This window comes from Thunnus maccoyii, chromosome 17 (assembly GCF_910596095.1).
Source record: "Thunnus maccoyii chromosome 17, fThuMac1.1, whole genome shotgun sequence".
Classification (NCBI taxonomy): domain Eukaryota; kingdom Metazoa; phylum Chordata; class Actinopteri; order Scombriformes; family Scombridae; genus Thunnus; species Thunnus maccoyii.
Window position 1 is genome coordinate 21,827,222 of NC_056549.1, and position 13,749 is coordinate 21,840,970.

The 13,749-nt window shown below is 37.9% G+C and overlaps 1 protein-coding gene across 8 annotated transcripts in view; it reads right to left on the reverse strand.

Annotated features, from left to right (window-relative positions):
* Window positions 1–13,749, reverse strand: part of ptprk (protein tyrosine phosphatase receptor type K) — a 117,366-nt gene that overhangs the window by 28,737 nt on the left and 74,880 nt on the right. For all 8 annotated transcript variants that reach the window (XM_042390100.1, XM_042390104.1, XM_042390102.1 and 5 more), the window contains 9 exons: window positions 5,681–5,863; window positions 5,244–5,363; window positions 4,654–4,763; window positions 4,322–4,523; window positions 4,063–4,168; window positions 3,486–3,555; window positions 3,079–3,201; window positions 2,424–2,498; window positions 2,053–2,089 (listed from right to left, as the gene is read on the reverse strand). In XM_042390100.1, coding sequence (XP_042246034.1) covers window positions 2,053–2,089; window positions 2,424–2,498; window positions 3,079–3,201; window positions 3,486–3,555; window positions 4,063–4,168; window positions 4,322–4,523; window positions 4,654–4,763; window positions 5,244–5,363; window positions 5,681–5,863 — 1,026 coding nt within the window. The remainder of the gene's footprint in view (window positions 1–2,052; window positions 2,090–2,423; window positions 2,499–3,078; window positions 3,202–3,485; window positions 3,556–4,062; window positions 4,169–4,321; window positions 4,524–4,653; window positions 4,764–5,243; window positions 5,364–5,680; window positions 5,864–13,749) is intronic.

Here is a 13,749-nt window from a genome sequence, read left to right on the forward strand (position 1 = left end):
ACAATGACAATGCACAATACCCCAGATGACCTAATAGGACCACCACCACTTAATCCTCCCTCCCGGATGCACGGTTGAGCGCACACACACATGCAGAGGGGCAGATAGAGAAAGTAAGGGACAGTCTTCTGACCTCTCTGTCCATTAGTGTGTATTTCTCCCTTATTAAAAAAATCTAAAATCCTCTCTGAAGTCTGTCGGCTTCACTCATACCTCCAACTCTTCAGGCTAAAAAGACACAGTATTATCTTTTCTAGCTGCCTTTGAGGAAGTAACCACCTGTTCTAATACCAACCACCAGCAATCCTTGAAATATGATGACACTGGAAACAGTAACTTCCCACACTTCCTCTCATTTTAGAGGGGAAACATGACACTTTACAGGCACCGGAGGGACTGAGCCACTCCTCTTTGATCTGTCCCACAGGACCAGTTTCATATGAACCTACAAGCTTACATGTCCTGCTCACATTGAACTGTGTGACTTGAAGAGAACAAGAGTGAACTCATTTCAACAGGAAAGCTAAAAAATAAACTACAAATATATCAATTTATACAACAATTCCACTTCTTTTCAACCTGGGCCTTTTTTAAATGCATTTTTTTTTAATTTAATGTTTATTTTCATAGTGAAAGTACATATAATTGACTAGTAGTATTTACAGACTAAGCTAGTTTCCCTTGAAAGGCTTTAATATAAATACACACCTAAATCAGCCTTAATGGTTTATTCTGCAGTCATTATGGCTGATTGTGCTAAAAATAACGTCACTTTTACTGTCTAGTTTTACGATCCTTCAGCACTAGAAAGGCAAATCAAGGTCTGTCAGTTGAGCGCAAAAAGTGATTATAACTTGTCTTTTCATCATGACACCAGCCACACTGCAGTAGGACCAAGACAGCTCATAAACACACCGTTCAAATACATGATGCCACATTTACAACACCTCATTGCATGCTCTGACATCAACCTTTTATAGTTGCCATTTCATAGGCTTTTATCTCACACCTGCTGTCTCAAATTGTGGATTTGTGTCATCACAACAGGAAACTGACCGCGTCTAATGTATTATTAAAACATTGACGTTAAATTTGCTTACATTCACACTGATAAAATCAAGCTGTTGTTTGTTCATTAATGACTGCTGTCTGTCCAACCAACATTGCCGTCCCTCTAGTGCGCCTTAAAGAACGAGGAAATTAAGGCTCAGGATGAAAATAACCTACAGTTACAGTATGAGCACAAAAGTGGAAATATATTGTTTTCATTCATCTTTTCACTTCTGTTTCTCATTCTCCGTTACTACTCAAATAAACACTAATGTTGTCTTCCAAGCTTTACGCTACCATCCACATGACTGCACAGGATTGTCGATTTCATTGAAAACATGGTCATGTATTTTTCTGTTTATCCTTCTTCTTACCCCACAAAGCTAAGCGACTCTGATCCATCAGTCGCATTTCTAAAAATCTTTCCTCAAAACAGTGCGTGTGCCTTCCGTGTGTTTCTGTGTGCATGTGTACTTGTGTGCGGCTGCCCAGGGATTAAATCTGCACCATTTGAAACCAGTCTGATAATCTATCAACATATGGCTGCTAGTAAAAACAAGATATTTAGACTGTGTGCACGTACATGAATACATTTTTTCTTTCTAACATTATTTTGTCCTCTTTAATACCCATAATACAGCAATGCACTATTCTATATTGACACACCCTAACATAAGAGCAAGGGGCTGATCAGATTGTGAACACAGTTCAAAACAATCTGTAACATCATTCAAAACAAAATTATGAGCCGGAAAAACAACTGAATAAATCAGATTCATTGACACTAAGCAACCTAATAACAGAGGATAAGCATAGTAGATCAGAAAAATGAAGTTACTTTCACTAGTGACACTCACAAATTTATTCTGCACATTTCTTTCTAAGAAGCCAAATTCAGGACACATTTTGTATCACCTGACCTGCATCTCAGTGTCAAGTTAACACTGACATAGGGTCCTTTTTTGGAAGAAAGTGGTATCAACATTGACACTGTGTTCTTACCTTTAGTAGCCAGCCTGAGACACTGTGTCTTAGTTTCCTGAAGGAAAAAACACAGAAAGAACAATACCTCAGTCCCAAGTCCACACACATTACACTATACCAAAATGTGAGTTTATATTTATATTGTACATATAAAAGTGTTAAAAAGTGTTAAGAAGTCTGTATTAGGTTTGCTTTAAATTCTGTTTAGACTTCCATATCTTAAAAGTCATAATTAATTACAGGTAGAAGCTGTAACGTAGTTAAAGTGTAATTAGTGTGTCTTTGCATATGTACATACAGTATATTTACTCATAGCAGCAGCTAGCAGGTGAGAGTTTTAAGTTCACTATATGTTTAGTGTGTGTTTACATGAATAAATATTTATTTACCCGCTCTGTGCTGCTAACAGCTTGAAGGTAGATGTTGTAGTTCTTTCTTGGAGCCAGCGGAGGATTCCAGAAACCCTGGGGATTAAATGAAGGGATTATTAACTGTATATGAGGCAAAATATATGTAGATTGTTAGTTACTGATTTCACTTACTACCTCTACCAAGAAGGTATGTTTTCTGTCGTACTGGGTTGTCTATGTTTTCATTTGTTAGCAAGTTATCTCAAAAGTTATTAAAAGATTTCAGTTAAATTTTTGTTTTTTTTGTGTAGATTACGATAGAGGAAATTTTTGCACAGACACTTTTTCCAGGTTCTCCTGAACTATTACACTTGTTTGAATGAAGAAAGTCTGGCATGTACATAGCACATAATGCATGTGCCAGGTCACTATACAGATTCAGATTTAACATTTCTAAACATCTGGATTGTGCAGCCTTGGAAGAAGTATTTGTTCTGTGAGATTTCTAGTATGTTTGGTTTTAAGTTGAACCATGTTTAAGACCACTAGTATTACGGTATTTTATAATGGACCAAGTTAACTCAAACTCCATCCTCTAAGTTATACATTTACTGTAATTTCTGTATTATATACTTATCTTTTCACTTGACATTTTTGCTACGTAAAAAATAGGTTAAGAGATAAAAAGGCTTACTTGATATGTCTTGTTGTCTCCCACAGTGAAGGGGAGTGGCTCAGGCAGGTTGCTGGGAGACAGCTGGGCTGCATAATAATATGGAGATCCACCACTAGACGCACTGTGGTAGGACACAGGTACCTGGGAAAGAGGATATACGTATTTACATTAAAAGTAATATGTCTATAAATCTAGCTGACAAATGCAATGTATATTCAGTTAAAGACTTTTTAAGATTTGCTTTATACTGTAAGACTCAGGATCCAGTGGTCTATACAGCCAAAGGCTGGATATCTACTGCAAAATGAATCTTATTTAGGAAAACATTTCTTCATAATCTATGTATATTAAATACATGTATATTAGATAAGTTGTAAAGGTGTGTTACTGTAAATGTAATGTCTGTAGAGTGGATTAATATTCACCTCGTAACAGTCAGAGGAGGCTTGACGACGTGACCGAGGATTCACTTCCTCCACCACAATCTGGTACGCACTATAGACAAATGGACAGTGTAAAAAGTAATACACATGCATTATTAACTGAGTTTCTTACAAATACACTAATAGATAAGACAACAGAATGATGAATAAAATATTTCTAAGGTCAGTCATTTCAAAAATAGATTGTGTAGTGTGTTATGTTTATGTGGTCTTGCTAATTTAATTACTGTTTATCACTTGCTTTTTTTTTTTACACATGTCAAAGAACCACAATCAAAGAAACCTTGATTTGTGTCAATGTAACTCCAAGAAAATAACATGTTTGGCATAATTAGAGTATAATGAATTGTAACTGTGATGCACATGTTCATGCTCGACCACTGCATTGTTCACAAAAACTACCAAAAGGAACTAGATTGTTTCCTGTTTATTTTCATGCCTTTGTGATTGTTTAACACTTAACAGACCTTTGTACAATATGATCACCAAATACAAAACAAGAGTATGTACTACAATGTATATGTAAATACAGTATGTGTATGTGCATACAGTACAATACCTTATAGGTGCTCCCTTAGCCTGAGCAGGTTTGAGCAGCACAGTTATGGTAGTTGCAGTTTCATTCAGAAAGGCCTCTGATCCATCATACTCATCTATTGTTGGAGCTGAAGAAAGAGAAAAAGCCTGTGTTAGTGTTCATGTATCACCTTGCTGTCTATCTAAATGTGAATCTGTAGAAATGCTTTTCTTATATGCTGATATGCTGACAAAAATATGACAAATATTTGTGACAAAACTGCTGAAAACGTATTTTCTACCTGAAATGTTAGTAGTCACGTTGAGTGTGGTTGCAGGACCGAACCCTTTGGAGGTGGATGCCCGTATAGAGAGCTGGTAAGTGACACCCGGGTGGAGCTGGGAAAACAGGTGATGGGTGGCATTCGAGGGCAAAGACACTGTGAGTCCCGGCCGCTGGAGAGGCACTGAAGGGTCAAATGAACGCACACCGCTGTAGCTGATCTGTGGTGGGGCAGAGAGACAGAGATCTAGGTTTTACATGTTGTTCAACTACGCTGCTGGCTTGCCTCTTTAGCTCTTCTTATTCAAACACTGCAACAATTATTATTCCTACTGCTACTGCGAAAAGTACCTCATATTGTATGATGACTCCGTTGGGTTCAGATGGTTCCTTCCAGTAAAGAAGAATTCTGTCTTCAAATGGAGTTGCTCGTACTGACTGACTGGGAACTGCACCTGGAACTGTTAGCGCACACACAAACAAAGTACACTTTTATTTTGCCATACTGTTGATACATTGACCATAAAATCAACAGTAAATTCTGTTTTGTAAATGAGGGAGCTACCAGTAAATACATACAAACAATAGGAATACAAATAGCTATGGCTTTCCTAAATCATATGGAAGTGCTACATGTATCCCAGAGTTACAGTTCAGTTCAAGACCTTTCTTAATTTAATGTGTCTTTCCCAAAAATATCAGCAACACAATAAGGACATGACACGCCTTGTTCATTCACCTTGTCCTAACGCTGTTGTGTCGCCTAGACTGTCAAAGTACCTATAAATAAGCTGTGCACCAAAGCATAACAGTACTAGAGGAATTTACTTTTTATTCTAACTCCTTTTTTGCGAAAGCTAATATACAAACAACAAATAAATGTGAATCAATAGATTTAAAAGAAATGAGAAAGTAAAGAAAATGTATTTTGCATATCACACCATCTTCGTCAGTTTGGATGATAGTCTCGTCGCTCTCTTTTCGTCCCTCTGGATTAGTCAGAATCATCTTCAGACTCACATTGGTGTATGGTGGCAGGTTTCCCACTAGGTGGCGTGGTGCTGAGAAGAAAAAGAGAGCAGAAGCAAAAACATAACTTTATTATAAAATAATAATGTATGACAGTTAATGCTTTAACATATTTCATGATTTCAGCCACTTTCAACTCGTTGTTTTGGTCCTTCAGGCTCTCACGTGACTTGCATTCAACACTAGGTTAATAAAACTTCATCAGGATTCTGAGCCAACCGTTTTCTAAGACTGTAGCTATCTTGCTAATATGATTAGTATCTCTTTAACTGCAGACATCATTGCAGTGACATCACCTTTGAACACTGAGGACCACTATCTCCTCACCATACAGTATTTCTTTACTAACCTTTTGGGTCCATGTCCAAGCAGTCAGCTTTGCTGCGGTTGTTTGCAGTCATGTAATGGTAACAAATGGTGACGTTAAAGGTGTGACAACGAGTGATGTTGTAACCCAGCGATTCCCAGTCCACCGCTATCAGGCGAGACCTGGTCTCAGCAATCTTCAGCCTCTTAGGGGTCCGCATAGGTTCTATAGACAGACAGAACACAAAACACAAGGAAAGAAGGTAAACAAAAATGGAAAGGTCATTTCTGACTTCCCCTCCACCATGCCCATATATTGAGTAACTAACTGTGTTAGACTGTAGCATTCTGATCATAGACACGCAGTTAAGAGAAAATAATCATCATGCTTTGATGAAATAATGTGTAAAGGAACTTTTATGAGCTTCAGAAATACTCACAATTACATTTACCATTTCTGTGAATTGTGTATGTGACAAAAAGACAAAGAGTGCTGAGTCAACATTTTCCCTAGGTAAAACCAGAGGGTTTTACGAACATCTATTTCACTGCCATTCGACTATTTCTCAAATGCAATAACTTCTATGAGGCACCTCTTTGGTTTCCATCTTTCATGTGTATTCAGAACTGTTATTGTCAATATAATCTACCTTCTCTCGTTCCTGCCCAGAGCTTTAATTACCTTAACTGGCTCATTTAACCGGATCAATAACCCCCCAGACCTCACCCACCTCTACACACACACACATTCACAGGCAAACACAAATCTAAACCTTTCCTCCTTTGCTTTCTGCTTCTCATATCAGTCCACTATATTACAGGCAGCACATTGTGTCACAAATGTTTACCCAGCCAACAGTAAACGTGGGCTACTTTACATAAAGGACATACTCATCACACTGCTGTTTCTCCCTATCTACATAGACGAGCTGCCATTCTGTGTAGGGAAGTCATTACCTTTAGTAGCTACCGATCGTTGTAGAGGAGTTATTTCCTTCAGTAAGGGAACTACCCCTCTAACTAGAGCAGCTATCATTCCATCAAGAAGGCTATTATTACTCCAGAGGAGATACAACTCTATCTAAGAGGCTTTTTCACTCACACAACTGTTACTACCTGAGCTACAAGGGTTAAAACACAATTTATAGTTCTGCATCATTGTGTGTTGAAGGTGGAGGCTACATAAGCATCTTCTCAGAAATAAAACAGATATTCTACATGAAGACCACAAGAACTATGATTCAGTTTGAGCTGCTTGTGTTTTCATGTGTGGGTGGTATTTTACAGTAATGAGGGTAATTGGTCAATGTAGCGCTATATTTCATATACTGTTAGGTAGTGTAATAAATACCATTATATTTCATAAGCTATAATATTTCCCTCTGACGTGTAGTGGAGCAGAAGTATAAACTGGCATGAAATGGAAATATTCAAGTAAAGTTCAACTAGTGATTATTTTCATTATTAATTAAACTGCTGATTATTTTCTTGACAAGTCAATTAATTGTTTAGACTAGGAAATGTAAAACAAATGGCAATTCACAATTTCTCAGAAGGTTTGGTGATGTCTTGTAATTGCTTGTTTTGTCTGACAGTCTAAAATGTAAAATGTCTAAAAATATTGAATTAACTGTCATATATGAAAAGGAAAAAAACAGCAAGTCTTTGCATTTGAGAAGCTGAAGCCATCAAATATTTGTCATTTATGCTTGAAAAAGGGCTGAAACGATTACTCGCTTATCAAAAATAGTTCATTAATTTTCTGATGATGATGATCGACTAATTAGCTAATTGTTGCAACTCTATAAGTGACTAAAATGTGTACTTAAGTACAGTTGATGTACTTTTACTAGCACAATGTTACATTTTACCACTATGGTTAACAAAAGATGAATCAATGTTTTGTAATCTAGCATTTCTGAAGCTCGGCTCACTCAGAGGTCCCCAACTGAGTGCAATGAGTTTTTGACAGTTGATGTATCCAGAGCACCAGGGTTATAATGACAAAAGAAAATCTCTTTTATCAAGCATAATGTAACCAATACAAAATATGCTTTGATTAACTCATATTCTGATCTTGCAGATTAGGTCTGAACGTCCCCAAACTAAAGTGGAATCTATTACAGTCGAGCATATTTAATTAAAAGTTTTGTTTGCTGTTCCTTGTCATAAACTGACAGGTCTTCCTTCAAAGTGATAGTGATTCCATCACCTGTTGATGTTTCTTCCTCTTTCTATCTCTATTTTGGTGTAACCCACCTGATGCCTTATGTCCTTCCAGGATTTTAATAAAAACAGCTCACCTTAAATAGAGACGCAAAGTCTCTCCCCAACCCCTCCTTGTCTCTGTTTTTCCTTGGGTCTTCCTCTCTCAGAGGAGACAACACAAGGACACAAACTTGTCGCTTCTTCTGACAACCCATTATCTGCCTGTCACTCACCCATACATGCACAGAAACTCACCGGCATGGACACTCACACTCGGTTATTACCCAAACAAACACACACATGCACTTCAGGTTGTGACAGAATCAAGATTAAATCTGGTCAGAGCATATATAGGTGTGTGTTCATGTGCGTGTCTGTGTGTGTGTGCACAAATCTCAATAAAACTTCCCATAATAAGAATGCATCGTCAAGGGCACAAACACAACTCTCATTCACACGCACGCACACATGCACACACACACACACACACACACACACACACACACACACACATACACACACACACACACACAGAGCTGTAAGCTGTAATACAAACATGTCCTGGTTTGCTCAGTCATTTACTCTCTCACTAATAAAGAGACATATAGACATATGAAAGAAAATGAGCAAGAAAGAAAAAAGACAGAGAGAAAGGCAGGATATGAAGACACCTGGGCTGGTAATTGTCTGCTGTGCAAATATTATTGCTCAACTGTATGTGTGTGTGTGTGTGTGTGTGTGTGTATGTGTGTTAATAGCTGAGGGTTCAGAGCATTTCATTTTTGCTTCAACCTGTTATTGGATGGTTGACATTTAAATGGAATGAAGGGGAGACCTACTGCCTGTCCTGCCTGTCTCTCCCTCTATTTCTTTCTCTTCCTCACTTGTCTTGGTCTTTTCCCATCTGTCTCTCTTGCTGTTCAAATCAATACTTGTGATCCTCACCATAAACCTAGCTATTAGGACACACACACACACACACACGCACGCACGCACACACACACACACACCGTTAGGGCAGTGTAATAAATTGTATTGATTTCAGGGTCTCTTGATGCTAACACTGCTTCACTCGGAGACGGTTTTCAACATGGAATTAAAACTAAATATATGACTAGCTGCCTGTCACACACACACACACACACACACACACACACACACACACACACACACACACACACACACACACACACACACTTCTAACCTGCATTTCAAAACCCAATTCCCCTTCTCCATTATGCATTGCTGCTTATCTCTGTCTATTTACTGTAGGTAGTGAAAGTGGGTAGAGCAAGGTGGGAGGAGAGACAGCGAGAATATGGACAAATAGAGGAAAAAAAGAAAGAAAGAAAGGAAGAAAGAAAGAAAGAAAGAAAGAGAGAAAGAAAGAGAGAAAGAAAGAAAGAAAAAGAAAAAAGACAGAAGGGCAAAGGGAGCAGCATTGAAATTGAGTAAAAAAAAAAAAAGAGTGTAAAAACAAAGCAATGCATGGAAAAATGAAACTGGGGCTGGAGGGAGCAAAGGAAAGATAAAGGGAGCAGAGAGAGAAACAGGAGCAAAAGATGAGAGAGGGAAAGAGAGACAGAGACACAGAGAGGAGGAACGGGGAGAGACGATAACTAGTTTGGAATGTGGCCAAAGTCAAGCGGGACGAGTTCCAACGGTAAACCACAGAGGCTGCCTTGTCCCTTTCCCCTCCTCCAGTAGATAGACAAACGGCTGGATTCATGTTGAAACTAAAAAGGCTTTGTTCTCCACAGATGGAGCTTTGAAAACAACAACAATACCAATAAACAGCAACAATAACACCAAGGACAACAAGCTGCATATCAGCAGAATCCAGAGGTTGGAATTAAAGAAAAGAAAACAAAAGGAAAGGAAATGAAACTAAATGAAATACAACTACACTAAGGGGGGAAAAAACCCCTGTCTCTCAACCTAAACCATTAGGAAGAGCCAAGAAATATACAGTAAGAAGACTATAGATTGGAAGGGATGGAAGCTTAAGAAATAGCAGAGAATAAAAGGGGAGTGGGAAGGGGGAGGGGTAAGAGGGGGAACACAGAAAAGGTTGACAGGAGATGCAGCTAAATCCAAGTTAATCTGTCCAATTAGTTCCTGGTAATCCTTCCACTGTCATGAGGAAGACAAATGAAACTCAATTCATTCATTCATTTCATCTCAACAGTAACTCTCACTTTCTCTCTGCTTGTCTCTGTCTCTCTCTGGGCCAGATTTAAGTACATGAAAGATGCGTATTTATTTGCGCCGCACAATTCATTCAATTTTATTCGGATTTTCCTAGGTATAGCAGCTAATTATGAAATCAGCGGCCGCAGCCTTCTAGAGTCTAAGAAATAGTATAGATGTATTTCAGGAGAGAAAAATAAATCAGAATATATAATACCCTGTGAGTAATGCTGAAACAGAAATGCTCATGAATAAAGCACTGGTAAAAAAAAAAATTACAGTTACAAAGACAGGTCAGTAAAAGCAACGAGGTAGGAATCATTAAACAAGCTTCTAAGGATATGAGGAAGAAATTGAATTACAAAGAGGGATTCACCAAACAAAATATAAAGACAGAATGAAAAAAGCAGCTGCAAAGATAATGTCCTTCTAAGCTTCATTTATACTGTTACTGTTACATTGTACCTAGAGCGGCTACGTGCATAGGCTCTGACGTGCACCTCCTTAAAAAACATGACTACATGTCAGGATATGGCGGCAGTGAATAGACTGCTTGTGTTTTCACCTACAAGTTTCTAGTGCAGGTGGAGATTGTTGAGAGTGAAGACAACATGAAGCAAGTTCAGTTATCTTCTATTACTAATGAAAACGTTCTGCTCACTGCAATCACTGCTATGTACCCAGTAAATGAAACACTGACAGCACAGAACAGTCTCATATTCAGAAATGAAACAAAGTGGACCTTACCACCATGGCTCATATCACAAAGCGAATGAAAGAATGTAACTGCAGTTACCCTGGGGAACATAATTTAAGTATGATACTGCCTGATCATGTACGAAACATGTGTCTGGTATTGTGGTGGTGATATTAACGAGATCTGAACTATAAATCAAAAACCTGTCCTGTCCTGTCCTCTACAGCGGAACTGCAATCACACTCATTATGGTGACTGTGCAATTTCTTATACTTTATTCATTCTTCTTCATTACTTGTTGCTGTATGTATTTTAATGTAGAGCACATTGAGTTTACCATAATGAAACATGCTAATATAAAGAAAATGAACATGCTTTGCTAAGAGCATTATCAGATTCACAGCTACTTATCTTGTTGTTTTTAATGTTTTTTTGTTCTAAAATGGTAAAATATTTTATTCATTTACTATTTCTGCATTATTTTTACTTTCGATAAGCTGTCTGTTTTGTTTTTTTGAAGTATAGTATTTCTTTCCAGCTTCCCCATTCACAAACTACACAATATGGATTAAGGTTTTTCTTTCTCATTATGAACTTTACTTAAACATATCTGTGCAAATGTGAACGTGTCGATTAAAGGCAAAGAATTTTCAACGCAAAACTGTGCCTACAGAAAAATTAGAGCAAATAATACACCAAAATTTGCACAAAAAAACACCACGTACACACAGGAATAGACACAAACAGAACATCACTGTAAAACTGACTGACTCTCAAACATACACTGTGGACAGTACTGTGTCTGTAAATCTCTTAGCTGCTATTTCAAGGGCCTGACCCTTAAAGCGCCGGACTGCTGACCGTGTGTGTGTGTGTGCACACGCTGTCACATGTATAAAGAAGTACAAGTGATATATTGTGTGTGATTCCGACAAAATCTGTGTGTGTGCGGAAATGTGAGTTTTGTGATTTCATTCTTCCATTAATCCAAGTGATGCTGAGTTTGTGCAACATATGAGAAATACTGTGACTTCCCTGAACTGTGTGTGTGTGTCTCTGTATTTTTCCTCTCCATCTCATAGTACATCCCTCTTCTGTGTGAGCTCATGGCTGAGTTACTATGGTTTTAGTGTGTATCTGTGTGTGTTTGAGAGTGTGTGTGTGTCTAACTTGCCATGACCAAGAGGTTTCAGCAGAAAATTCAGGATTTGGATTAAAAGCTACTTCATCACCTTCTGTGTCACACACACACACACACACACGCACGCACACACACACACACACACACACACACACACACACACACACACACACACGCACACACACACACACACACACACACACACACACACACACACACACACACACGCACACACGCACACACACATATACACTCACTAACTCTTCACTTCAAGTTGATTATTTTTCACCCTTCAGACAAGAGCAATAAATCACCACAGAAGAAAAATCGAGAAGAGTGGGAGAGAAGAAGAGAGACAGAGGGAGCATGAAAAAGAAGTAGAGATAGAAAAGAAATAAAAAGTGCAGAGGAAGAGATGAAAAGAAAAATGAGGAGAACAGAAAAGATGAAATCCTTCCTGTTATTATATCAATTTCTCTGCAGAATGTGATGTCTGCTCTGTATTTTGTTAACTTTATTGGTTTTTAATTAAACTGTGTTTTGTGTGGTTACATGCCTCTGTGTGTGTGTATGCATGTGTGTATGTGTGTGTGTGCGTGTCTTCATTATATTGTGTTGAACTAAATATTTAGTAAACTACAGGTGGTGGGATCAGACAAACCTAACCAAACAGAAAAAGCAAAGGAATCATTACCATTTAAATAACATTTCTACCCCTGTGTGTGTGTGTGTGTGTGTGTGTCTGTCTCTCAACAAACACACACACACACAAATCCACCTCCAAGTGTGTGTGTGTGTGTGTGTGTGTGTGTGTGTGTGTGTGTGTGTGTGTGTGTGTGTGTGTCAGAGACAGGTGGGAAGATATTCATTCCAATGATCCATATTCATCTGAATATCCCAGTAATACTCACATAGTTTCACCACTTTGTGATGTGTATGTCTATTGTATATGCAATATATATACAGCGTAATGAATTATGTCCAGTTCATATAGTATTGTGTTTAGTGTATAATATCACATGTACTATTTTTTATGAAAATAAGTCTGTGTTTGTTTTTACACTGTGCATGTGATAAGGAATTATTTCTGATCTTAACAAATATGGGACAAACAAAAACTTTTCTTAAAGAGATGATTCCACTTGTTTCTAACGCAAATAAACTAAAAGATCACCTTTTAAAGAACAAACTTCTCTTAGTTAATGTGAGTACTGTAGTTATTAGTTTACATCTTTTTTTAAAAATTGAATATAAAACTAGATCACTTCTTCATGAGGACATTTGTCGTAGTGCTATTGTCTGACATGCATTAATCACTAACTTTTATAGTTTCAGTTTGATTTACTCAATAATATCTCTCTAAACAGTGTCCTTATATGGTCCACTGCCAAAATCCAGATGACACGTCAGTTGATAAAAATGTTTTAGAGGTGCAACGAAAGTTAACAACTATTTCAGTAATCAATAAATCGTCTAAGTTGTAGGGCTGGGTATCGGTACTCGATACCTTTAAAGTATCGACCAAAATAACCCAGTACCAAGTAGTATTGAAACTTCAGTCAAATGATAACTGGGTTTGATCCTTTTTGCACCCAGATGTTGAAAAAAATTTAATGCCACATGTGATTGGCCCACTACTGCAGCAGCTACAACCCATATAGTCCATGGTGGTGAAGCCGAGCACGGTGTATTTGATGGAGTGGGCAGTTCAGCGTGCATGATGATGGGTATTGAATAAAGCAGAAAAGAAAAGGGATCGAATGCAGTACTCTTGGTATCAGTATCACTTTAAGGGTACTGGTATTGTAATTTTTTAAATGATGCCCAGCCCTATGAAGTTGTTTTTAAAGCAAAAATACCAAACATTCTCTAGTCG